The 23026-nt window shown below is 48.5% G+C and overlaps 11 protein-coding genes across 11 annotated transcripts; 5 read left to right on the forward strand and 6 right to left on the reverse strand.

The window, feature by feature from the left end:
• Positions 1-495: 495 nt before the first annotated feature.
• Positions 496-795, forward strand: DEU56DRAFT_689330 (uncharacterized protein; the record flags this gene model as incomplete). Its single annotated transcript, XM_041347086.1, has 1 exon — positions 496-795. A coding segment is annotated over one exon (300 nt), but the record flags the coding sequence as incomplete, so codon positions are not given.
• A 993-nt stretch (positions 796-1788) lies between these two features.
• On the reverse strand, positions 1789-3845 carry DEU56DRAFT_45472 (uncharacterized protein). Its single transcript, XM_041346307.1, has 4 exons — positions 3782-3845; positions 3651-3724; positions 2329-3590; positions 1789-2282 (listed from the first exon to the last, which is right to left on the reverse strand). Exons 2-4 carry the CDS (start codon positions 3676-3678, stop codon positions 1851-1853), a joined length of 1722 nt encoding a protein of 573 aa, XP_041203668.1. The 5' UTR covers positions 3679-3724; positions 3782-3845; the 3' UTR covers positions 1789-1850.
• An 862-nt stretch (positions 3846-4707) lies between these two features.
• Positions 4708-5932, reverse strand: DEU56DRAFT_917370 (uncharacterized protein; the record flags this gene model as incomplete). The annotated part of the gene is made up of 2 exons (XM_041357979.1): positions 4708-5033; positions 5089-5932. The coding sequence occupies 2 exons, from the start codon at positions 5930-5932 to the stop codon at positions 4708-4710; spliced, it is 1170 nt and encodes a 389-aa protein (XP_041203669.1).
• Positions 5933-6241: 309 nt separating this feature from the next.
• Positions 6242-8139, forward strand: DEU56DRAFT_893538 (PXA domain-containing protein). Its single transcript, XM_041356351.1, has 3 exons — positions 6242-6993; positions 7046-7521; positions 7574-8139. Exons 1-3 carry the CDS (start codon positions 6268-6270, stop codon positions 8013-8015), a joined length of 1644 nt encoding a protein of 547 aa, XP_041203670.1. The 5' UTR covers positions 6242-6267; the 3' UTR covers positions 8016-8139.
• A 41-nt stretch (positions 8140-8180) lies between these two features.
• Positions 8181-9015, forward strand: DEU56DRAFT_745205 (uncharacterized protein; the record flags this gene model as incomplete). Its single annotated transcript, XM_041349138.1, has 2 exons — positions 8181-8392; positions 8445-9015. The coding sequence occupies 2 exons, from the start codon at positions 8181-8183 to the stop codon at positions 9013-9015; spliced, it is 783 nt and encodes a 260-aa protein (XP_041203671.1).
• Positions 9016-9559: 544 nt separating this feature from the next.
• On the reverse strand, positions 9560-10796 carry DEU56DRAFT_829181 (small GTPase superfamily). Its single transcript, XM_041354461.1, has 7 exons — positions 10681-10796; positions 10605-10627; positions 10455-10535; positions 10356-10401; positions 10075-10299; positions 9875-10020; positions 9560-9818 (listed from the first exon to the last, which is right to left on the reverse strand). The coding sequence occupies exons 1-7, from the start codon at positions 10699-10701 to the stop codon at positions 9749-9751; spliced, it is 612 nt and encodes a 203-aa protein (XP_041203672.1). The 5' UTR covers positions 10702-10796; the 3' UTR covers positions 9560-9748.
• Positions 10797-10910: 114 nt separating this feature from the next.
• On the forward strand, positions 10911-13091 carry DEU56DRAFT_829184 (uncharacterized protein). The gene is made up of 7 exons (XM_041354462.1): positions 10911-11153; positions 11204-11458; positions 11513-11614; positions 11671-11899; positions 11956-12423; positions 12479-12684; positions 12736-13091. The coding sequence occupies exons 1-7, from the start codon at positions 10995-10997 to the stop codon at positions 12976-12978; spliced, it is 1662 nt and encodes a 553-aa protein (XP_041203673.1). The 5' UTR covers positions 10911-10994; the 3' UTR covers positions 12979-13091.
• Positions 13092-15061, reverse strand: DEU56DRAFT_829190 (uncharacterized protein). The gene is made up of 3 exons (XM_041354463.1): positions 14739-15061; positions 13750-14666; positions 13092-13694 (listed from the first exon to the last, which is right to left on the reverse strand). Exons 1-3 carry the CDS (start codon positions 14800-14802, stop codon positions 13248-13250), a joined length of 1428 nt encoding a protein of 475 aa, XP_041203674.1. The 5' UTR covers positions 14803-15061; the 3' UTR covers positions 13092-13247.
• A 365-nt stretch (positions 15062-15426) lies between these two features.
• DEU56DRAFT_45785 (P-loop containing nucleoside triphosphate hydrolase protein) lies at positions 15427-18009 on the reverse strand. Its single transcript, XM_041346325.1, has 9 exons — positions 17809-18009; positions 17335-17754; positions 17005-17278; positions 16886-16952; positions 16638-16832; positions 16218-16585; positions 16092-16167; positions 15866-16027; positions 15427-15813 (listed from the first exon to the last, which is right to left on the reverse strand). Exons 1-9 carry the CDS (start codon positions 17887-17889, stop codon positions 15717-15719), a joined length of 1740 nt encoding a protein of 579 aa, XP_041203675.1. The 5' UTR covers positions 17890-18009; the 3' UTR covers positions 15427-15716.
• A 37-nt stretch (positions 18010-18046) lies between these two features.
• Positions 18047-19933, reverse strand: DEU56DRAFT_829200 (mitochondrial carrier). Its single transcript, XM_041354464.1, has 12 exons — positions 19847-19933; positions 19771-19778; positions 19700-19714; positions 19610-19649; positions 19290-19558; positions 19095-19237; positions 19021-19041; positions 18949-18965; positions 18777-18895; positions 18678-18724; positions 18487-18621; positions 18047-18431 (listed from the first exon to the last, which is right to left on the reverse strand). Exons 1-12 carry the CDS (start codon positions 19888-19890, stop codon positions 18393-18395), a joined length of 897 nt encoding a protein of 298 aa, XP_041203676.1. The 5' UTR covers positions 19891-19933; the 3' UTR covers positions 18047-18392.
• A 667-nt stretch (positions 19934-20600) lies between these two features.
• DEU56DRAFT_829212 (P-loop containing nucleoside triphosphate hydrolase protein) lies at positions 20601-22924 on the forward strand. The gene is made up of 8 exons (XM_041354465.1): positions 20601-20893; positions 20959-21026; positions 21084-21494; positions 21825-21943; positions 21993-22124; positions 22171-22280; positions 22339-22631; positions 22693-22924. The coding sequence occupies exons 1-8, from the start codon at positions 20724-20726 to the stop codon at positions 22701-22703; spliced, it is 1314 nt and encodes a 437-aa protein (XP_041203677.1). The 5' UTR covers positions 20601-20723; the 3' UTR covers positions 22704-22924.
• Positions 22925-23026: the final 102 nt, after the last annotated feature.

The raw sequence follows: 23026 nt of genomic DNA on the forward strand, positions 1-23026 counted from the left end.
CATATCCGATGGCGTTCAATTTTACGTTTCTGCAGCGACACTGTACAACCCAGCCTTTATATTCCTGCATTTCGGCAATTCCTGCACGCAGCTGTGGAGTATTTTCCACGACCCTGTACATATTTCCCGTCACCTGTGTTTCCGAGTCTCCTGCATTGCCGCCTGTACACCAACAACACACTAATATCGCTTTGGAGCTTGAAGAATTTCGAACTTCAGTGTGATGAGTGCCTTCACAACACGACCCCAGCGCATCCAACTTGAACACTATCTATTCAAACGAGACCACGAACACGACAGAAAGTCTCGTTTTTGGCCGGTCTTTGGGTGCAGTTAGTGCAGACTCCGCTGTACATCTTGGCGCCAAAGATTCGGTCTGCCTCTGCCATGTTACATCATTACCATCTCCTTGTTGCCCGCCACCATGGCCACAGTGCCCGATCTCGCAGGCCATGTATGATATCCACACTTTCGCGTCGCGTACTGCCTTTCTTCGCGATTTCGGCGCCCTCTACTCCAAGAGTGAATGCGTTTTTGAATGGCCGCAATTTAGTTAGGGCAGCTCTCTCGCGCTCTTCCGTGGACGCAGAGACACTTTCGAAGGCCGTTGGTTATGCGGTTGCGGATAAAAGAAAATCGGTCACTAATGTGTCTTCCGTTGACCAGTCCCCAGAGCTTGAGTCTAGTCATAGAATGAATGGTCATTATGGACGACCTGCTCGAGCTGAAAGCATGTCAGCCAGCCGTGGCACTTCCGTTAGCAGTCACGACGAGGAGCTTGCTGGTCATTTGTGAGGTTTCTCCTTAGCCGGAGAGCGTCGATATCGAGCGACACCTAGCCCTGCTGCTCGCGGGAGATACAATGACGAGGAGCACCCTCGCACCAGCAATATAGGGAATGGTGCTTGACGAGCAATTGGATCAAAAAATACATAGTAAGGTGTGTCTGTGCCTTGTTTGCCCTCAGGCTTCTCATCGTTCCCAGACGATTAATGAGGCATCTCCCAACTTCTGACGAGGACAAATCTGCACCCTATATCAACAAGGAAGGTACTTTATCTGTATTCTGTATTACTCTAAGCTGACATCGAACTGTAAGAATACCATCTCGTCTGCTGTTTTGATCTCTCATCACACAGGTGAGTTTCTGTCTTTTGCTCTTTTTATTTGTGGCTTCAAATGTCTTCTTAACTACCTAACTCCGAGCTCATCAACGCCATTTATTATTCCTGCGACACCATCACTACCATAAAACCCAAACCTCGTACGATCTGGGCTTCCACAGCGCCGAATCCTCTCGCAATAGGTCTTTGAAGGGCAAGCGACACAAATGGTATGTCTATTGTTCTCACCAGTGCACGTCATCTTACTAGTAGCAGCAAATACAGCAGCGGCCGCTGGCGCTACTACTGGCGCAGCAGGGGATGCACGTTTCGCACTAGTGTATATTTTTTCTTTGCTGTACATCATCCGATAGCGATACATATCAAAACACATCAATGCATCCATATGTTTCTTTCTCTATCGATCGACGTAGTTTCAATAGCGAATGCAAAATCTATCTACCCGGCCCCTTTTCGATATATACATCCACGTCTAACTTGCCTGTTCTCATTGGGCATTAAGTGCTTATTACTCAGTACTCATGAGTAGCAAGAAACCTAGCCGCTGCAACTCACATGTAGTTGTGAACACAATAGGGGAGCTCAGAGTAGGCCGCTTTTCGCTGTTACTTTCGCATTTGCTGTTGCCGCACGTCGGTGCGCCGCCATCACTGAAGCGGCCTCGTACATAAAGCTTATTATTACTCAAAAATAACCACATTAAAAATAATAAATTTGCAACAAAGGTCATATCGTAAGACTATCCAATAACAGACTCACGAGAGCGACGAAAGCTGACGCTGAGGTACATGCCAGGACGAGGGCACCAATCCAGGCAGACTTGGCCATTGCAGCATGGGCTGCGGTTTCGATCATCGTAACATATGCAGCAGCCTGTCCCCTGCTAATCATACTGGAATTGCAGAAACATGTATTGTAGACGCCGGAATATTGAAGGAAACACGCCAAGACCGCCCAGATGGAGTTCGCAATGGCCAACAGTTTGCCCACCCTTCGCAGCCAGTGCGATACCGACAGGGCAAGACGTGCAGACAGTGATGCTCGATAGGGATAAGCTGCAGAATAGTGGGCGAGAATACTGGATGTCATGAGCATCATCCAAATGAAAGTCGAGACGACTCCATAAATGAGGTAACTCAGAGATCGACACCCAATGCCCTACCTGAAATCAGCTGACATATCATGCACATCAGAAAAGACGCACTATCGTAGGAGTGAACCACTCTACTATAAACGCTCCACCCACTGTTCCCCATTGTAATACAAGCGAAGCACATGACGCGAGAGCCATTCTTGTGAACACCCCAGGTGCCCAATGGCTGCGCCGTGCACGATCGGGTTGCGTGCAATACGCGGTGATTTCCTGAGGCGACCCACGTCGATTGCGGGGGTGGATAGATTTAAAATCGTCAGACTCGACCCACTCATTCTCAAAATTGACGGGAATACGTCTTTGAACCTTCTCTGATGCCACCTTGTACATCTGGAAGATGGTCTCTGCTGTACATGCCCATTGCAGCGAACGCGAATAATTAAACACCGGAGGAGTGAGGAGTTCGTCTGGAGACAATACCTCCTCCTCATGAGCAGTTATTGTTAAAGCTCTTTGGGCGGACGCAGGTGGTGTTCCAGTAGGAGCATCTGCCATTCCTGTGCGTGTGTGTCGGTTGGCGCGATCATAAGCTGCGTGTAAGCGATTGAAATCGCATTTCGGGGAGAGTTGGAGCCATCCAATGACTATGGGAATCAACCACAGCCACATTGAACTAGTAGGTTCGGTGCCGGCTTGAGCATTTACAAAAGCATCTGATGGTGAGTTGGCGATAGACAGGATATAGGCAACGACAACCCAGGCGATGGAGGTCGCGGACGCAATTGACCACGTATGAGTGTAGTCCACCAACTCAGAGAAGTATTGCCACCAGGAATCGTTTTCCGGAAGGACAATGAGGGATGCTAAGCGTGTGCGATCGGAATGCAGTCCTAGCGGGACTTGCTGAAGGCCGCTGACAATGAAGACTGCGAAACGTGAATTGGGATAGTCCACCGATTGACTAAATCGGCGGTTGATCCAGCGAGAATTGAGGAGGGTGATGAACAGAGAGTAGCCAGCGAGTGCCGGTGACCCAACGGTTAACACAGCAGACATGAGATTATCAAGCCTGTACTGTGCCCCAAAGGGGAGCTGCGAAATCAGCGCCAGGTATGGCAGTAGCCATGAACTGAAATCTTGCGAAAATATAGAGATATCAAAACCCCATGCGTTCCCACAGAAGGAGGTACACAGCGCGTAGCTGACCGCTGCGGCATCGGAAACATTCGACACGGGATCTCCGTCTGCATTGAGGAGACCAGCCAGATTATTGGTGGCAATTGCATTCGCCTGGATGTCGGCGAAACACTGAGTCCAGTTATGGTCGTGTCCAGCGACTTTCTCGGCAAAGTGCATCAATAGTAGGAGAGAAACTATTTGGCAGAGGGAATGGATTAAAAACCAGAAATTTATGGGCAACCCATTGCACTTACATGCCCGAGAGCCTGTGTGAAAACGCATTCTTTACCAGCTACCTAATGTAGATGTGATGAATGCCTTCAGTGCACTAAAAACCAGCATCACGGCCTTTAGTAGTGCCCATATCTCATAGAAAACCTCTTACCAGATCGCCGTAGAAAGGAATAAATACTATCAAGGGCATCTGGGCTTGTTTTGATGTTTTATATGTATGCATAGTGGCGATCTGAGTTATGATTATGGCTGTCTGTGATAGACTCCTGTGCCTGCCAAGGAAGGCGACGAGAACTAGCACGAAGGCGAGATTAACGGGCAGTGGCTCACATCCGAGCCTGGATGCAGTTCGATGACCCTGACTTGACCCTGGCACGATTTCTTCGTCGACAACAAAAGCAGTTAGGGTTCTCGCATTCACTTAATGTATGCTATCTTTGCACTCCCAAGGGTGAAAAGTGCAACGGTCAGCCGCATCCAGAAACGAATATAAGTGGAGGAAAGATGAACGTTAATGATCCACGACGTGACTGCAACGCATAGCATGACGCACTGCCACTGAGCGCTCTATGACAGTACCACGTTCCCTGTTGTCCTCCTGGACAGAGCCCGCCACTGGTTAGTGTATGAGATGTTTATGTCAATACAGCCTGTCCATAACGCAAAACGAGTCAGTTGTTGCTGTAGATTAGAACTAGTGGTGCATTGTGTGAGCCGAATAAATCATGAATAGATTGCATGCGGCAAAAGAGGAAGACAGCAAACCACGCATACAGTCTCATACAGTGACTCGAGTTGCTGGCCTCAATGTCTTGGGTCGTCTATCATAACTCGTATATGTTCATTCTGAAATGCGGGAGAAAGGAGTCCAGTGCCTTCGGGTCCGGCCAACAATTACACGCAATTTTAAAATAGGAGTTCAAAACGTTCCTGTGGTTCCTGACAAGTTCCTGTGGCGACTTGTAAGTACACGAAAAAGGGGTCTGGGCGCCGAAACACGTACACATAAAGTATAATATAGATAGTTCGACCAACTCGTCAAAGGTCATTACAGGGCGTAAATACCACACGGACCCGTCAGCTATTACTCGGTTGAAACGGCGTCAAGGACTCGCGAGGACTCTCTTCTCGGTCCTCGTGCTGTGCAGTATATGTCCCTCCGGAAATGGGTCGCGAGAGCCTGCGAGGTCGGGCTCTCGTAGGATCGGTTTGCTGATGCTGTGTAGCGTAAGGTGCGTCACTGAATTGCCTGTACTGGGTAGGAATTGGGGGAACAGGAGGGGAACCAATCGCATAGGAATAAAATGATGATGGCGGTGTATGGCAGGAGGAGGTCCTCTGTCGAGCTGTAGGGGATGAAGCTCCGTGCCGGTACGTAGCAGAAATGGCGGGCGAATTTTGTCCTTACCACACAATCAGCTTGAAAATCCACGAAGGACAAAAACAGTCATCACTTACGGATATGATCAGAGCTCACCGACCTGTGGAGCGGGGCTGCCCACATATCGACCATGGTTGTGCGGTTTGACGCCTGGTCATCTACACCCAATCTACCCGCTTCTGGTCCAGACAAATATGGATGCAGAGAAGGAGCGAGAGGAGCAGGTAATACGACTCTGACTTGACTATGTGGTCCATGCGGGACACCTACGACAGTGCTCCTTCTAGAACTCTTCGTACTTCGGATGGAGGTGCTGGATACTGCAGACGTAGGACCCGTACGGCGAGAATACGAACGGGAAAGCGTAGCTTGTGATGGCGAACGCGATGCAACAGAAGCTAAGGGGGGAGTGGAGGAAGCAGAACCCAAAGAGCTGCTACTCAAACGCCTGACATGACCAAATGCAGGATTTGGCATTCGTAGATTTTCTTCGTCCGTCGCTGGAGGCAGCGGCACATCTTGGTCATCGCCTTTCTCCACAAGACACAGACTTGTTTGCGAAGAAAAAGTCTGGTCGTACTTTGCGGGGAGAAATGAAGAATCACTCGCAGCGGGCGATAATCCAATTGACGGGGAAAGGCGTGAAGACAGGGAGTATGTTGACGTTATAGTGGGTCGTTCATCAAACTCTGTCAGCCGCTGCTTACGATAATGAGCAATAGGCTGCACGGGGGGTAAGGGAGTGGAACGTCGAGCCAATCGATGGCGTAGGAAGCGAAAAAGACCGAACAAGATCAACGTGCCTGCAACGACACAGAGAACCACGATGATGACTGTAGTTGTGTGGTTGACACCGGTCCCGCTAAAGATTTGGGTGGCGAGAGAGTTGCGTGGTGAATTATAATGAGATCTATGTTCCATACTGAAGGGAAGTAAAGAGCGTCGAATTGTTAATGAATGACAGTGGATGCTAGATGGGTAAGACGGCACTGCTGTCGTACAAATATGTTAGCTTAACGAAACTGCAGAAGAATGTTCTATAACGCACGGGTCGATGCTAGATATGACAGACAGCAGCAAGCGGACTGAACAGTCTACCTGGTCAACGTTGAAGGGAATAAAATAGATACCTGGAAACGTGCATTCGGCTACCCCTTGGCCAAGTGACAATGGGAAATTCATTGATTTGACGACAGTTACGTAATTATGATGGATGACCGGTAAGAACTTCGGTTGCGCACTGGTTGCATCAATATATGGCGGGCATCATCCGTCCTCGCTCAACGCATTCTAACAGTATCACGTCCAACCCTACAAAGCAGCAGGGGCAGCAGCAGCAGCCAGCAACACTTGCAAAGCGTCTGCTCTTTCCGCACTTACCACCAGGCTCAGACTTACCGCCGTTGTTTGTTTCACCAACATGTTTACCCGAACTCAACGCCGAGGCCTATGATTTTCTTGCCCTTGCTTTGCGCGCCTTCGTCAATACTTGGTGGACCAAGATTACTCGTTATGACAAGGAATTCCTTCCCGAAATCACGATTGTCCTCATGACCGTCCTTCGGACTTTCGAAACACGCATGATATCCACTGACTTCTCCTTATTCACATTTTCAGTCGCCCCCGCTCTAATAACGCAACACTATCGCGACTACCGTCACGCTGCTTCCAAAGTGTCTACCTCGTATGCAATGGGCGGTGCTGTACCCCTTCCACACCTCTTTCACCAGCTGCAGCCTCACGTAGCAATTTCTCCCGAGGGTAAAATTGACGAGGAATACTTTCGCCAGGCTTTCGACCATGTACTTAAATTATGTCTCCCTCCTCAGGATTATGCTCCAGAGGTTGAGCGATACATCGTGCGTGAAATCATCCTCAAGGTACTAGTGAAGGATGTTATCCCGCGAGTCACCCAACCTTGGTTTATTCAGCGAACAATTTTGGACTTGCTCGGGCCATCACTTGATGCAGAGTCTGACAAGGTTTGCCATTTTATATGTCACCGTATCAAACTCTGACCGAATGATATTGTAGCCTCCAAGCGTATCACCACCGTCACATAATCATCACGCTCATTTCTCTTTTCATTCCATCCTTGTATTCTTCCTCTCCGCTGTACAATCCATCTCTGGAATAGGCCTAGCCCTGATTCAAACATATAAGCAGACGCTTAGTACCATCAAACTTGTTAATCATTCCACGCCCCCAACAGTTAATCAACGGCGAGCAAGTGAACCATTGAGGACAGCTCGCCAAGCTCCTATATCGCCCACGAGGAGTGCAAGATCGGTCTCACCACCTTTATCATCATATGCCTCGGCTGCATCGTCTACTCCATCCCTGCATGCAGATATTCCTCCACCCAACCCTCAGCGTTTATTCAGTCACTATGCTCGACAGCCTCTCACAATGATATCCGAGCTGTTTACAATGCACGAGCGCTTTGCTACAAGTACAGTAATGCATACGTTGTGTATGATCTGTGCAGCCACGACTCCGTTCATGGACCGGTAAGGCAGTTGCTATCTCTAATGATGCACTTTCTAATCTTTGTTCCTCAAGACTCCTCACCCACTTACTCTACACTCGAATCCTGTGCGCGTCCTCTATACTATTTGTACTACGACTATCCAAGCGTACCTTATTCCCAAATGGATACCCAGGCCCACCTCCAATCGATCCCACCCCAGAAGAACAAATTATTATTCGCCAACAGCTACTTCGACGATTGCGCGAACAGGTGCCAGCGTTTCTGGTTCCCGTCCTTCTTGGATCATCGCCAGAACGCACTATCGAGGACATTATCAGTCCCCTCGACGACGCTGCGTGTAATATGCACCTGGCAATATTACTCGTGGACGCGTTATTATTGTCCATTTTCCCAGAGATGGGCGTGGAAGGGAGTGCCGAGAATGCTGACATGGATATACGAGAGAGGTTAGATGACGACGGAAAGGACTGGACGCCAGAGATAAGTCGAACTACGTCGGCGATGACTGCATGAGAATGTCATGATTATTCTGGATTTTCTGCGATTTTCCTGGGTTTCCGACTCGGAACCGTGAAGAAATATCCTCTGTTTGTCTGTATTTATTGACGTCACACGGTACGGTATATATCATCAAGCAAGAAACCAAAACGCACATTCCCAGAGTCTGTTCCCCTAATCATGTCCTCCATCCACCACCCTCCGAGTCCTCCCGTTCTCTACTCATTTGATTCCACGAATGAGTTGACGGAGAAGCTCGCGGCTTTCATCGTCAAAGCACAGAAAGAAGCAATCGACAAGAAGGGCAGGTTCACTGTTGCTCTTTCAGGTGGCTCCCTGCCAAAGCAGTTGAATAAGCTCATTGATCACCCAGCTGTGAAATGGGACAAATGGTAAGGATCGGCTCAAAGATCCCAATAAATATCTATTTTACGCATCCAACAGGCAGGTCTTTTTCGCCGATGAGCGTTGTGTTCCGCTGGATCACGAAGACTCCAACTACAATCTTTGCCGGAAAGAGCTATTCAGCAAAGTTCCCATACCAAAACAAAACATTCATCCCATCGATGTCTCCCTCTTGGACGACCTCGAAGAGCTCGCAGACGCGTACGAGAAAGCGCTTATCAACGAGTTTGCCCAAAAAGACTCTGCTCGTTTTCCCGTCTTCGACCTCATCCTCCTCGGCATCGGTCCAGACGGACACACCTGTTCCCTCTTCCCGGGTCATGAATTGTTGAAGGAAGAGGACAGGTGGATTGCGTACCTCGAGGACTCGCCGAAGCCTCCACCGAAACGCATCACTTTGACATTCCCGGTTCTCAACCATGCTTTACGCGTCGTGTTCGTCGCAGCGGGCGAGGGCAAAGCTGATGTTCTCAGCACTATAATCGATAACCCAGAAGCAGGCTTGCCTGCTTCTCGCGTCAGACCATCGCACCCAGGCCAGGTGTACTGGTACGTCGACAACGCTGCCTCAGCCAAGGTCAACTACCAGAAATCAGAATTCAAGCTATGAGTTATTGGAAGCAAGGAAGGAATTGCGGAAGGAATGTGTCTTGTACTTGTACCAACCTTCAATTGCGCATTATTTCTTATCTCACTTGAGCCGGTTGTCATTTCTTGGCTTGCATCGTATCCTTGTGTGTTTAACGTACACATAAGGATATATGCAGATGGTTACTGCTGAAGCGCTGAAGTACTGACCACATGCTATACGGTATTTCACTGAAACACGAAAGTACCGAGCAAATGCTCTTTAATTACCAGTGCCCTTGGCTGTAAAATGGGAAACTTTTAGTAGCATTTACGTGGAGTCAAGTCATTGTTCGCAAAAATACCGATGTTTGCCTTGTGTCATTAATACTCGTGACTTCGTGATGTTTGCCTCGCCGCCTGATAACCCCATTACAGCTTGACCCTGCATCAAAGACTGAAGCACATCCGCATCGGTGTTTAGGCTGTGGAATTGAACTCTCGGACCTCAACTTACCGTCTGGTGGCTGTGTTTGCTGCCTTTTGTGTTTATCTGTACTTACCTATTGTCACCACTCAGTATGACCCCCCATTTCTTGTGCCTATCGCAATCCGCCGTAGCCTGCGTCATGAATAGATGAGATCAACAGCGTTCGTGATGTACGCGATAGAGAACAGTGTAAAATATTACTCGGCGTAACTGCAAGGGGTAACAAACGGCAAGATGCCGTAGAGAGCATGACCAACAGAAGAAATCCCAGTCCATAGATTATCCATTAACAATTGCACCCATAGTTTTGTGTGCTCTCCCGGTCAATCTGGATTGGGTCCGGGTAATCAACATACCTATCACCTGTCGTAAGCAAGATAGCCAGATATAAGACATAATCAAATAAACACACAGCTGTTCTTCTGCTTCTTGTTGCAGTGCATTCTTTGAGACAGTCTGGAATGCCTGCTCGACATTGATAGCCTCCTTGGCAGAAGTCTCGAAGTAAGGGATATTGCCCTTTGATTGACACCACGTCATAGCCCGCTTCTGTGTCACCTACAAAGCATGTAAGCAAAGGAAACATACGTTGTGACGCTTCCTTTGACGGACCTGTCGCTTGTTCTCCTCCACATCGATCTTATTCCCCAACACGACAAAGGGGAAGTTCTCTGGGTCGTGCGGGCTTGCCTGAATAAGGAACTCATCACGCCAGCTGTCGAGGGTTTCAAACGACTTGGCGCTGTTCACATCATATACAAGCACACAGCAATCTGCACCGCGGTAGTAAGCCACACCTAGAGATTGGAAGCGCTCCTGTCCAGCAGTGTCCCAGAGCTGAGCATCCTCGTCAGTCGGGCTGACGCAACTACCCTACTATAACACACACGCACCTGCATTGTGACCAGACGGTCATCCACCATGACTTCCTTTGTAAGGCTGAGAACAGATAAGAACCGTGAACGGAGCCACGAATGTAAAAGGGCACTTACAAGTCGGCTCCAATGGTGGCCTTGTACTGGTTGCTGAACCGCTTGTTCACATATTGGTTCATGAGTGATGTTTTGCCGACACTACACAAACAAGACCAGATATAAGTTTCAATTCCTTGGGCCAAAGGCTAGATACTTTGCAGCACGCACCCACTGTCGCCTAAGATAATAACCTGACCGGATGAGTCAATAATAAGACATATTTGCAAAAGTATAACAAACGGACCTTGAGCAATACACGACCCATTTGTGAAAATTAACAAAGAAGCTTATGTGCGAGGAATGGGTCGTAGGGGGAGAAGCAGGTCGTCGTGCTGCACAGGCTCGAAATGAATGGGTCGGTGGAGCGCCGGCACCGGATGCCAGCGCCGCCCCATGCGGAAGGTGTTTGATCTCCGCTTCAACTGCCTTACTCGCACAAAGCGGCCAATCGGCATTTGGCTCATGTTTCATCGAGTCACTTGTAATGTCCTAGAATTTGCTGCTTTCACCAGATATCAACATTCGCGACGTTTATTGGGCTATAATCACTGCAGAAACATGGCAACTCGTATTGCGCCTGCTGTCAAGAAAGAAATCCAACTGACCGACGCTGAGGATCATCTGTGCACTTTACTCGACGAATTTACGCGCCATCTTCAGGAGAACAAGAATATCACGACTGCATGCAGGATAAACGGGGGATGGGTCAGGGACAAGGTCAATCTGGACCTCTGTTATAGTTCGGGGCAAGCTCTCATGTGTTACAGTTACTGGGCATGGACAGCAATGATATTGACATCTGTCTCGCCGATATGATGGGTGTGACATTCGCGGAAGGTTTTGTAGCATTTCTGTCTGAGCAGAAGGATCTTCATGTCCACAAAATCGCGAAAATTGAGAGCAACCCTGATCAATCCAAGCACTTGGAAACTGCACGGACTACTCTCCTTGGCATAGACCTCGATTTCGTGAATCTAAGAAGCGAGGAGTATGCAGAAGATAGTCGCATACCGACTGAAGTTGTGTGTTCAAGGTCTCTTGGAAGAACGCGCAGAACTTGACCAGATCACATACAGAAATTTGGTACACCGCTGGAGGATGCTCTGCGGAGGGACCTCACTATTAATTCGTTGTTCTACAACGTTCATACTCGTTCAGTTGAGGATTTCACCGAAAAGGTAAGTTCATGTCACGGATATCACTGATATCGGTGATACTGACGCAACATGGATAGGGTCTCGATGACCTTCAAAATGGTATTATTCGGACACCATTGCCGCCACGTGAAACTTTCCTGGACGATCCTCTGCGCGTCATACGATGCGTTCGCTTCGCAAGCCGCTTCGGTTTCGAAATTGATCCTGATCTGCAGCAAGCTGCCCAACTTGAGATAATTCAAGATAGCCTCGCACAAAAAATAAGCCGAGAACGAGTTGGCGAAGAAATTGATAAAATGATGAAAGGTCCGTGTTGACCATTCCGCGAGAAAGAAATCTGACGGGTTCCTCATGACGTGCAGGGCAGGATCCTCTCCGCTCGATACGTATTATTAATGATCTCAAACTCTATAAGAGTATATACCACGTCCCACCAAAGATTATCAGCATCGCATCGTCTACTCCGAAATCACAGGACCTTAATTTGCGCGCCGCTACCATTTTGCATGGCCTCCTTACATCCACTTCACACAACGAAGGTTTGATGCCTTTGCATCCTACTCTCCAATCATACGTTCTGCAAGAGCCCGGGTGTAAGGCACGTCTGTTCCTTGCAGCCAGTCTCTATTCGTATCATGGAATCACGTACCCGGATCCGAAAGGCAAGGAACAAACCCTCGTCAAGTGCGCACTCCAGGACGGCCTCAAGCTTGGAAGACAAAATCATTATCTGGACGGCATACCTGCCCTATATTCTGCTTCTGACCTCTTGAGCGGTGTTTCGCTGGGGCAGGACAGGCTAAAACTGCCCTTGGAAAGGGTTTCTATAGGTATGCTTGATGATCGTGCAGCCCAATTCGATTAACGATGGTGTCTGGTGTCCAGGGCTTTTGCTACGACAGGAAAGTGTCCATAATATAAACACGGGTTCCCACTGGGCTAGCTCCCTTGTGTTCTCTCTCGTGTGCGAGCTTGTCTCGGCATCTGGTCGTGAAGAAGCAGCAGAGTGCGTTCAGCGTTACAATGCATTGACGCGCCGAGTCGAAGAACTTGGGTTGGACAAAGCAGTGGATGCTAAGCCGATACTAGACGTGAGAACTTTTTAATTTCACTACGCCTAGCTTCGGGCTGAGCTGTCACAGGGCCAGGCGATTGCCCGCGCCATGGACGAAAAGCCTGGTCCGTGGATGAAAGCGATGGTTAACAGGGTGCTGGAATGGCAACTCGGACATCCCGACGGTACCCAAGGTGACTGCCTTGTCTGGTTGAAGGAAGAGAAGAGTGCAGGACGCATCGACCTGGAAGAGCTAAAGGCCGCCACCATGGGCAATAAGAGAGTGCAGAATCCAGACAAAGTGGCGTCTTCAAAGAAAGTCAAACGATGAGTTCAATTATGTACGAATTAAATGGTATATACACAAATTTTGGACATCTAATGGCATATATGTGTTGGCTGTAATAACCAGGGTCTTCTAGAAATACAAGAATTTACATGGTATGTGACAAGAGTTGCGATATGTGCTTGCTGGGTATGCAGAAGTGCGAGATGAGGGTAAAATGGAAAAAAAGATCGTCAATGTCGTGAGCATGTGTGGTATATTCCTTGAATGATGAAACTGTATGAGCATAGAGCGAGAGGGTGTGTCTGAGACTTTTAAAACTGGTTGAAGTGAATCCAGTCATCGAGATTAACCTCGGGATGAATGTCTTTAGTAATGGAATCAATTCCCTCGGGCATGAACCTGGATATGTCGTCGTCCTTGAACGGGCTGTACGGGGACGGAAGCGAAGACGGCACAGCAGCGATTGGCTGTACGAAGTACTTGTCGAACTCGTTGTCCGGCGAACAAGGCGTGAGGAAAGTAGTCCAAGGGTTGGTAAAGACAATTGGAGACCGAGGGGGCGTCGAAAGCGGACATGTATAGTCACTCAGGGGAGACTCATTGTTTTCGATAAGGGGAGGAGTCGGGGGTAGCTGCAGGTCGGCGCCGAGGAAGTAGGAGTCGAAAGGCATGACATCAAGCTCAGCACCGAAGTAGGCGAGCCCTGCAGCTGGCTTCATGCCTTGGTAGAAGATGCTAGATGTTTCCTGTTCCGCAACCTTCCCGTCCAATGATGAGTGACATTAAGTTAACGGTGTATGGGGAATGTCATACCTTCATATCACATAAAGCATCGAGATTTAGAGGCGGGATTTCATCAGTAGGAACGAAATCCTCCATCACATCGACTGGATACAGTAGTTCGGGAGAACCGATGAATTTCCCTGGAGTATGTCCAGCCTCCTGGGAAGGAGAGGCAACTGGGAATGGACAAGTACTCGTGCTGGCGAGGTCAGGGCCTGCAGTGCGACGTTGCGTGGTGGTTGGACGGGTAGTTCGAGGACGATCAGCTACCTTCTTTCTGCGATGTTCACGCGATTGGACAGGAGGAAGAGCCCTTGGGATGACTATGGGGGCTTGTGGAGGGATGATGGGTGTCGGTACGATCTCGTCTTCATCTTCAGATTTAACATGTGCCATTGCGTGCGCCAATGCAGAACCCTCGACGCCTTTCTGCAGGAGGGTAGCAATCATGTCGCACTTGGTCCTTTCCTCATCGCTGTTGCGTCTCCCCTTCCGCTTCGGTCCCCCGATGGTGCGATGAGAGGGAGAGTATTTGTAGTTGGGATACATCTTTGCGTGCAGTGCTTTAGCCTCTTTCGCCATCTGCACGAAAGGTTCCTTCTCGTTGTCAGATAAGTTACGCCATCTCTCGCCGGCTATGCGCGAAACGTTGCGATGGTCGGATTCTAGGCTTCTAAAATCTTCATTACTCCAGAGGCAAGAGCGAAACACTATGAAGGCGTTGGGAGGGCGGGGTATGTGGCCTTCCTCTTTTTTACGGGAGTGTGATGTACGATTGGGGAACGACAGCAAGTGGGATAGGACAGGGGATAGTGATGGGGAGATGTGGGAGGTTGTAGTTTCAACAGCAGATGGGGGGGTAGCATAAACCGAAGGGATGCCAACGGTCCTAACGCTTGAATAGCCCGACTGAGCAAAGTGGGAATCTTCATAAACATAATCTTCAGCTGCGGTAACAATTAACGATCGTTCGAAAACGTTCGGACCCACAAGGTCAAACAAGGAAATGATCGTCGTACCTGCAATCGGTGACTGATGTGATAGTCGACGAGATCGACGAACAACGTTGCGAACGTTAGGCATGACAACAAGGCTATTTTTTGAAGATAGGTGTAGTATCAAAGATAAAGCTGGGGGAGAAGTGTAGAGGTGAGGCGTAGAGGAGGATCGCAGTTGATTAATGTATTCATTTTGCCCCCATAATGAAGCGCTTAAGAACTATGGAGGAGAGCTAGTACAACCACTTTGCCCCGTCACCACGAGGCTGCCTTGAGGTCATAAGGCCCTTGAGCTCTTCCATATCCGTCAAGCCGTCTAGATTTCCGCCTTGCGACCGTTGTTCTGTGAAAGGAGCGGAATCAAGATACGAATAAGCTTCAAGAATCAATAGGCTTCAATACAGGCGATAACGAAGTCTACTGCTTACCAGCAAAACGTGCAGCAAAACGTGCGGCACTGGAAATCCTGGCCCAAAATCAGCCGAGAAAAGTAACTTTGATCACCACTTTGTGGGCTGATTTGTGTAGCTCGTGGCGGCGGACTCACCTCTACAAGGATTCCCAGGGATTGCCTCGTGGAGAGACCTCATCCCAGCGGCGCGGCGTTTTATCTTGACATAATGCTCTTCGGAAGCAAACCTTCAGGGCTCCGAAATCCATGATGGATCACACCTTGTCACATCTTCACATCATTATCACCCCACCCCAGCCTCCCTTCACCTTTCACATAATCACATTAAATGATTTGCTCATCGTCAGCCGCTCACCATCGATTATCGTTTACGCCCACGTTTCGGTGAACGAGTCGTTATCTTGACCAGGGTTGGTTCCTTGCAAGGAAATACATAGCATTTTCAAGCTTCTTGTAGCTCAAAGAATTTTGGAATACCAGTGCTGCCAATGCCGTTATGACATGTTCATCAATACTTGAGGCCTTCTGACATTGACAGTAAAAAAACGACGTGCTTTCTCGAGTTTTCGAAAGAAGAATCTACACACTCATTTATCTGATCTGTCCTCTTCCCCGACGCCGTTTTTTTTATCGGCTTCACGGAACTCTTTCTCTTTCCGCCTCTTCGAACCCGCGATCATCTCCCTTTACATCGACATGAGAGGGAAGTAGTACCCGAAGCTTTAAATGAACCAACCTCTTCTTAATCGCATCACTGCGACCTATTTTGCGGGCATCATTCACGGTATCTGCTCGCTTCACCTTGCCCATCTGTTTTCGCTTCATTTTTGACGGTTTCGGAAGTTTGAGAATCCATTCTGGAACCGAAGAACCGGACTGTAACAGCACGTTGGCAATACTAGGTAAGGGGTTCAGGGGTTCATCAGCTAGGCGTCGGCAAAAAATGGCCGAGCTTCACGTACGCTTTTAAGAAAGGTGCATCTTCATCTGTGAAATAAGTCACAGCTTTTCCCTCCCGCCCGGCGCGACCCGTACGGCCTGCGAAGATTAAGTGCGGAGACAAGTTGATCAGAAAACAGGGATGGTACCTATTCGATGGACGTAACTCTGGATACTAGTTGGGAAATCGTAATTGATCACCTCTCGGATGCCTTTGAAGTCCATGCCACGAGCCATGACCTCTGTGGTCACCATAACCCAGCTGTCACCACGGCGCATCCTGCTTACTGCATCATCACGCTCTTTTTTGGTCATCCCAGCATGAAGACAGTCCACATTTGAAATGCCGTTCATTGTCAACTCCTCTGCAAGCGACGTTGTTCTTGGCTGGGTGGATGTGAAGACAAGGAGAGGCGGGTTGTATGGTTGAGAAAGATGCGTCAGCAGACTTGGGAGCTTGGAGGCATCATCGGCCACATATGTAAGAGTTTGTGCGATCAACGGGAGCGGAGTATCTCTAAAAAGCAAAGTTAGCGTCTGTACACAGGAATTCGGTGTTCGATTCGTACTTGAGACCAACAATGATACGTATGGGGTTCCTAAGAATCCCCATCGCAAGTTTCTCAGCACCAGCAGGTAAAGTGGCGGAAAAAACCGCCTTTTGTATGTTCGGATGAGTGCATGCCCCGATAACTTCTTGGACTTGAGACAAGAATTCAGAATCAAGCATTCTGTCGGCTTCATCCAATACAAGATATTGCACGCTAGTTATAAGAGTGAGCCATGTGCACAATAGGACAGGCAGTTCATGGCGTACTTATTCAACTCCAGATTTCCTTCCTGAATGGAGGCTACTAGCCGAAGGGGTGTGCTGACGATGATGTCTATACAGTATCAGTCTGGATAGAGAGTGCACAGCGTATGAATGTAGCGTACCTACTTTGTCTCTAACGTTCTTGTCGCTCAGGGTACTAGCTGTAGCTTTGCTAAACAGGACCGCGCGCCATTTACGCCCAGCAGCGAGTTTCAGGCACTCATTGTGAATCTGGTGTGCCAATTCCCGAGTCGGCGCAAGAATAACAGCTCGGACTCCGCGACCTCCATCGTTCTTCATACTAGATATCGGGGAACCCAGGGCAGACATAATGGGCATCAGATATGCTAGGGTTTTACCCGTACCCGTGGGCGAGATAGCAGCAAGGTCACGGTGCTGCAAGAATCGTCAGCATCATCCGGACCATGAGAAGGAACGTCTGGTAGGCTCACCTCAAGCAAAATCGGAATCCCATGAGCCTGAATCCCAGTAGGATGTTTGTAACTGTTTTCAGAAAGGTTTGATAACAGACGCGGAGAGACTTGATATCGTTCGCGCAGGTCCTCGAAGGACACAATTGGTTCAGGTACATCTGACCCTTTGGCAGTCACGCGATGTTTCTGCATGGTGGGCGCCTCTTCCTCTGCACCAATGTGATCACCGTCTGAGTGCATTGATTCATCTTCTATCTTCCGACGCTTGCGTTCCACCTTTCCTTGCTTGTCTTCGGCATGAACGTCACTCTCTTTTTCCCCAGCTTTCCGCTTCCCGGCAGAAGCTTTAGCATATTTGAAAAAGTCCAACTCTGCAGGTAATTGTGCATCATGCGATATCAGGGCCCCCTTTCCTTTAACGTCTTTTGCTGGTGCCTTCTGCAAAGACATGAGCCATTGAAGCAGCTTCAAGTTATGGACACCTTTTCTTACATTAAATATCTGGACGTCAGCCTTGAATCTCTGTTTGTCAAAGCGTGCACCTCCTCGAGAAAGGAGCTGGAATGCTTCCATAATGACTGTCAAACACAGCTAGCGAATGGCCAACGAAAACTTGCAGAATTAGCGGAGTGAGTGTAATGAGAGACTTTCTCGATTGACTGAGATGCTGGTCAGTGGTCACGTGAGCGAAAGTATCCCGAAATTTGAAAAGTTAGATCCAAAGACCAGATCCCCAATTGGCTTGCATGCGCAACGGTACCACATAAGTGATTTCAGAAAATTTACAGGTCCTAAGTTTGTCCTTATCTTCGTAGGTGTTCTATATAACATACCAGAGTCCGCCAGGCGAGCTATTGTAAGAACGAATAGGTAGTAAGCAGTTATGAACTCCACCTCAGTAGATAATAATACACGAGTGTACAGAGAGAGCGAAAGTGATAGGTATCCAACATTATATGTCTAGGACATCATCTAACGTCTTAATGGTATTTATGTGGATGTCCAAGCGCCAATCCGACAACTTGTGGATACAAGTAATTGTGTGCCTCATGATATGCAGGTAAATTGGATGAAGATTACGGGGTGACCAAGGAGGACCAGCCGCGTTTCAGTTGCTGTTGGGAACAAAGACGTTGATGTGCGGAGACGAGAAAAGTTTGCTCAGCTTACCTCGAAAAAGACGAACATCAGGACGGTGTTTGGGCCAAGACGCATCCAAGCGGGCGTCCAGCCTTTGAACATGAACGCGGGACCTTCCTCGCGCAAGGAACGGACCAGGACCTCTATTGGGCTGGCATTTCCGGACTGGAAGTGATTGTCAAACTCCATCGCGAGAATTTGATATTTGAAGGAATACATACAGAACCCATGATCCTTGTCCTTATGACATCAGCAGGAGAGCATACAGCTTGAATCATATAATCAACAACATTCTGGTGACTTCATAGCAGGCAACTCACTCGTGCCGCATGTTCCGGCTGCAAGACTTGCAACTACGTGCAAGAAGAAACCGTCATGGAATTGATAGTTGACCAAGGGTATAGGGTATTGCAAGAGAGTGGTTTTAAAAAAGTCATAGCTGTCGAGACCAGATGAACTGATGCAGCAAAGAGGTAATAACGCCATACTCACGATCCAACCTGTGATGTCTGTATTGTACGTCGCGTTAGCATCACTCTAACGGAAGATAGGACATTAAGTTACATTCATCAAAACTGCTCGGGTCTTTGCAGTGCTCATAGTCAGTGAGAGCTAGATGTGATGTCAAATGCACAAACTGTGTTTGTTCCGAGGCCACGTGCAAGACCTTTCCGGCCATCCTCCTTCACTAATGAGATGAGCCCAGTGATACCGTTGCGGTAGTTGTAGCGTTTTTCCGGAGGACGAATGGAGTCACTGGTCATTCGAACCAGCAGAATATCTGCAAGCAATTATTACGTATGACAGCCAAAAATGATATATCATGGGCGTACCTGCAGGATTTCCTGCGATTCCTCCCAAACCGCCAGCCACTCCAGCTGCCAGGAGAAGCTTCCCCGCGGATGGGGATTGACCATTCTCGGACATGAGGCGTTTCATCTCCTCGTAGCTGCCTAGACGGACGAGCGAGTAGGTCATTTGACGCATAAGCGATGCGGAGAGACCGGTATAAACACTACGCAGTCCAGAGTTGGATATCGAGTTGCGTAAGATTTTGAGCATAGATGGACTTGGTACAGTAGGACCCAGACTCTGCATGCGCCTGTTGAGGGTATGAATATGCTATCACGAGGGCTGAGTGAACCACACTTACACTTTGGCCAGGTCAAGGGGATGCGTGAAACATGCGGCCACTGCAAGGCGTCAGGCGCATTGTGGTCAGTGAGGATGTACAGTTACTCACTGGATGCCGCGACGCCTAGTCATGATAGTGAGCAGTGCCCGGTAACATGTGTAATAGCTGGATCATCTTACCTCCAAGCCTTTGAAATCAAGCCATATGCCAGTTAGCAAATCTTTGAAGGGTTTGTCCGACTGTTGTGAAACTCACCAAAACGGATAGTTGGGCATCTTATTTCGTTCCCTGAGACTCATGGTGCCCACCTCTCCTTATAAACGGGTGCCCGCCTGTGTCAATACTCCACCGATTAAAACCGAGGCATATGTTATGCGTCGTGTGATGCGTATCCTGAAATTTTTGTGCGTCGGTCATATGCCATAAAGTCAAAATATCAATATTCTGTCAATCAAATACACGGACAAATAAAGAAAATCCGAAGTTACGCGGGAGACGGGAGACCGCGCTCGATCTGTTGCAATATTTGAACATGGAGGCACGATCGCCGACGTCTACTAGTTTCCCCTTCTCACTTAGAGTCAAGTTGGGCAAAGGGCGTCAATTCTCGCGGTCTGAGCAACAGTAACTAAGCGATCACGCTCTAGGATTGAGAGTTACGCGACATATCTATTGATCAAAGCCTAAGGAGACCATAGGAGACCTTGCGATGCCCATGAGATCCTCTGGCAAGGCAGACAGTCTACAGAAATTGCTCAGTAGACTTCATAAACTGATGTTTCTCTACAGCAATTAACGTGACTCCACCAGGTTTTGTTGGCAGCGCCTGACCATATAGAACGGACAACAACCGTGGTTCATGCATCATGATCATGTGTTCCAGCACTTGCTCGCCAACCAGTAGCACTAATGCAAGGTTGATCGAAGGCATTGGAAACACGCAATGACTGTCCATGCATAATGGATTGAGGGTCCGTGCGCACGTGATTCCAAATTAGTAAGCGCGCCGCATTTAGAACAGCCGCATTTTTGTGCTGTTGCTCTTTAACCTCAACCTTCTTCTCTTCTTGCTTGCTTTTTCTCCACTTCTGCCGACCACCTATCTGACAACCTACTCTCTTTCTGCACAACAATGAGCTCCCACGACAACGAGGAACTTATCGACTATGAGGATGAGCACGACGTTATCCCCAATGGCACAGCTTCTGCTGCTGTTGCCAACGGGACAGCGGCGTCAGCAGTGGATGGCGAGGTCGACAAAGACAAGAAAAACTTCTCCGGAATACATTCGACGGGCTTCAGGTGTGTTGTCTGTTCATTTTGCCACGAACCAAGCCCATCTGACAATTTGCCTCCTTTTTTCACAGGGACTTCTTGTTAAAACCTGAACTTCTGAGAGCCATCAGTGACTTGGGTTTCGAGCACCCCTCAGAAGGTATGCTTCAGTGACGGTTGAATTGGTATTCACAACTCACAGAACTTCTTTTGACAGTTCAACAAGAATGCATTCCTCAGGCTGTTCTGGGAATGGACGTTCTCTGCCAAGCAAAGTCAGGGCATGGTAAGACAGCAGTCTTCGTGCTCGCGACTTTGCAGCAACTGGAGCCCGTCAACGGAGAAGTTTCTGTTATTGTTCTCTGCCACACCCGCGAGCTCGCTTTCCAGATCAAGAATGAATACACCCGCTTTGCCAAGTATATGCCCGACGTGCGGGTTGGCACATTCTATGGCGGCACCCCCGTTCAAAAGGATGCGGAGACCCTTCGTGACAAGACACGCTGTCCCCACATTGTCGTGGCCACTCCTGGACGACTCAATGCCCTTACAAGAGACAAAATTTTGGATGCAAAGAACGTCAAGCACTTCATTTTGGATGAGTGCGATAAAATGCTAGAACAGCTTGGTTAGTCTCATCCTGCGATTCGATTTCGGCTACGATTCTGCGGTATCTTGGTACCGGTTGCCGCCGCCGCAAGAGGCACTTGTCTCGTCAACGTCCCCTCCCTCCGCCGAGGGCGCGGGCGCCTTGTGCGCCCTGAAACGCGCTGTAGATGCAGGGTCTTGGGATCTTTGTTGGGTTGATGAGATTACATACATAACGTATCATCCTATCTCCATTCCCATTCTTTACACTTGTCATATCGTCTTCTGGCGATTTTTGAGTCCCTTCCCCTCTCAAAATTTCGGCAATAGTCTAACCGCATCTCCCTGGTGTTCTTTGTTTGATTCGCAGACATGCGTCGAGACGTCCAAGAAATCTTCCGTGCAACACCTCACCACAAGCAGGTGATGATGTTCAGTGCCACGCTAGCGAAAGAAATTAGGGCCACGTGCAAGAAATTCATGGCAAATGTATGTGATGTGTTCTGTCTCGTGCACTTCCCACTGACACTTCCGGCAGCCTTTGGAGATCTTTGTTGATGATGAGACGAAGTTGACGCTGCACGGACTGCAACAACACTACGTGAAGCTTGATGAGAACGCGAAGAACCGGAAGTTGAACGAGCTACTAGACACCCTAGAGTTCAACCAAGTGCGTATTGTCTTGTCTGATCGACTTGTTTATTTATGGTCTTCAGGTGGTTATCTTCGTCAAATCAGTCGCAAGAGCTGTTGAGCTGGACAAGCTCCTAGTGTCTTGCAATTTTCCTAGTATCAGCATTCATTCAGGCTTGGCTCAAGAGGAACGGTGAGTAACTAGCAGTGGCTCTCCAGTACGGGTACTTCTTACTAAGCGCTCGCTCTAGTATAAATCGTTATACTGCGTTCAAGGCCTTTGAAAAGCGCATACTTGTCGCAACCGACATTTTTGGTCGTGGCATTGATGTCGAACGGGTCAACATCGTGATCAACTACGACTGTCCGCCAGATGCGGATAGCTACCTTCATCGTGTCGGTCGTGCAGGTCGTTTCGGGACGAAGGGTTTGGCGATCACGTTCCAATCAAGTGAGGCAGATCAACAAGTCATGTCTGCCATCCAATCACGCTTTGAAGTCGCTGTGCCCGAGCTTCCCGACCACATTGATCCTGCTACTTACAGTGAGTCTCTAGCTTTGTGTTTCCTTTGACCTTGAACTGATGTTCTCTATTCTTCCTTCAGTGACGTCGTAATTTCATCTACGCTTATCCATTCTCGATACTGTTGTTTTCTCGTTGTCTTCCTCCCAAACACTCCTCGATTGTCTGAGCATATGTAATGTTATTTTAGTGGGTAGTCGAATCCATCATTGTGCTTCCTAACTTGTGATGAAGTCCAAGTTTTCTCAGTACGTTTGTCACGTTGTTACCACCGCCGATCGACCCTACATTTTCAACAACCCTTGGAGCGTTTGAGGACTCCGCTCCTAACTTGGTTGTGTTAAAAGAATGAATGAGAAACTGCATGTCATCACTGAAACTTTCCCCAGCTCATTGATGACGCATCAATCATCTCA

Source organism: Suillus clintonianus, assembly GCF_016758775.1.
Source record: "Suillus clintonianus strain FC179 chromosome Unknown DEU56scaffold_106, whole genome shotgun sequence".
Taxonomy (NCBI): Eukaryota; Fungi; Basidiomycota; class Agaricomycetes; order Boletales; family Suillaceae; genus Suillus; species Suillus clintonianus.

What these genes read in the sequence shown, in the direction of transcription:
- DEU56DRAFT_45472 (XM_041346307.1), bottom strand. Translation starts at nt 3,678, where the DNA reads ATGCGTTTTCACACAGGCTCTCGGGCAT. An exon ending in TCACACAGGCTCTCGGGCAT is followed by an intron (nt 3,591 to 3,650) that starts GTAAGTGCAATG and finishes TCTGCCAAATAG; the next exon opens with TTTCTCTCCTACTATTGATG. An exon ending in AGTGGTTCACTCCTACGATA is followed by an intron (nt 2,283 to 2,328) that starts GTGCGTCTTTTC and finishes GATTTCAGGTAG; the next exon opens with GGCATTGGGTGTCGATCTCT.
- DEU56DRAFT_893538 (XM_041356351.1), top strand. Translation starts at nt 6,268, where the DNA reads ATGGCGGGCATCATCCGTCCTCGCTCAACGCATTCTAACAGTATCACG. An exon ending in TTGATGCAGAGTCTGACAAG is followed by an intron (nt 6,994 to 7,045) that starts GTTTGCCATTTT and finishes ATGATATTGTAG; the next exon opens with CCTCCAAGCGTATCACCACC. An exon ending in ACGACTCCGTTCATGGACCG is followed by an intron (nt 7,522 to 7,573) that starts GTAAGGCAGTTG and finishes TTGTTCCTCAAG; the next exon opens with ACTCCTCACCCACTTACTCT.
- DEU56DRAFT_829181 (XM_041354461.1), bottom strand. Translation starts at nt 10,701, where the DNA reads ATGGGTCGTGTATTGCTCAAG. An exon ending in GCCACCATTGGAGCCGACTT is followed by an intron (nt 10,402 to 10,454) that starts GTAAGTGCCCTT and finishes ATCTGTTCTCAG; the next exon opens with CCTTACAAAGGAAGTCATGG. An exon ending in ACCGTCTGGTCACAATGCAG is followed by an intron (nt 10,300 to 10,355) that starts GTGCGTGTGTGT and finishes GAGGATGCTCAG; the next exon opens with CTCTGGGACACTGCTGGACA.
- DEU56DRAFT_829184 (XM_041354462.1), top strand. Translation starts at nt 10,995, where the DNA reads ATGGCAACTCGTATTGCGCCTGCTGTCAAGAAAGAAATCCAACTGACC. An exon ending in AATTGATAAAATGATGAAAG is followed by an intron (nt 11,900 to 11,955) that starts GTCCGTGTTGAC and finishes CATGACGTGCAG; the next exon opens with GGCAGGATCCTCTCCGCTCG. An exon ending in ATGCTAAGCCGATACTAGAC is followed by an intron (nt 12,685 to 12,735) that starts GTGAGAACTTTT and finishes GAGCTGTCACAG; the next exon opens with GGCCAGGCGATTGCCCGCGC.
- DEU56DRAFT_829190 (XM_041354463.1), bottom strand. Translation starts at nt 14,802, where the DNA reads ATGCCTAACGTTCGCAACGTTGTTCGTCGATCTCGTCGACTATCACAT. An exon ending in ACATCAGTCACCGATTGCAG is followed by an intron (nt 14,667 to 14,738) that starts GTACGACGATCA and finishes TTGTTACCGCAG; the next exon opens with CTGAAGATTATGTTTATGAA. An exon ending in ATGCTTTATGTGATATGAAG is followed by an intron (nt 13,695 to 13,749) that starts GTATGACATTCC and finishes TTGGACGGGAAG; the next exon opens with GTTGCGGAACAGGAAACATC.
- DEU56DRAFT_45785 (XM_041346325.1), bottom strand. Translation starts at nt 17,889, where the DNA reads ATGGAAGCATTCCAGCTCCTTTCTCGAGGAGGTGCACGCTTTGACAAA. An exon ending in GAACGTTAGAGACAAAGTAG is followed by an intron (nt 16,953 to 17,004) that starts GTACGCTACATT and finishes GATACTGTATAG; the next exon opens with ACATCATCGTCAGCACACCC. An exon ending in CGTATCATTGTTGGTCTCAA is followed by an intron (nt 16,586 to 16,637) that starts GTACGAATCGAA and finishes TTTGCTTTTTAG; the next exon opens with AGATACTCCGCTCCCGTTGA.
- DEU56DRAFT_829200 (XM_041354464.1), bottom strand. Translation starts at nt 19,890, where the DNA reads ATGAGTCTCAGGGAACGAAATAAGATGCCCAACTATCCGTTTTG. An exon ending in CCCCTTGACCTGGCCAAAGT is followed by an intron (nt 19,559 to 19,609) that starts GTAAGTGTGGTT and finishes TACCCTCAACAG; the next exon opens with GCGCATGCAGAGTCTGGGTC. An exon ending in GGACAAGGATCATGGGTTCT is followed by an intron (nt 18,622 to 18,677) that starts GTATGTATTCCT and finishes AATCACTTCCAG; the next exon opens with TCCGGAAATGCCAGCCCAAT.
- DEU56DRAFT_829212 (XM_041354465.1), top strand. Translation starts at nt 20,724, where the DNA reads ATGAGCTCCCACGACAACGAGGAACTTATCGACTATGAGGATGAGCAC. An exon ending in ATACATTCGACGGGCTTCAG is followed by an intron (nt 20,894 to 20,958) that starts GTGTGTTGTCTG and finishes CTTTTTTCACAG; the next exon opens with GGACTTCTTGTTAAAACCTG. An exon ending in TTTCGAGCACCCCTCAGAAG is followed by an intron (nt 21,027 to 21,083) that starts GTATGCTTCAGT and finishes TTCTTTTGACAG; the next exon opens with TTCAACAAGAATGCATTCCT.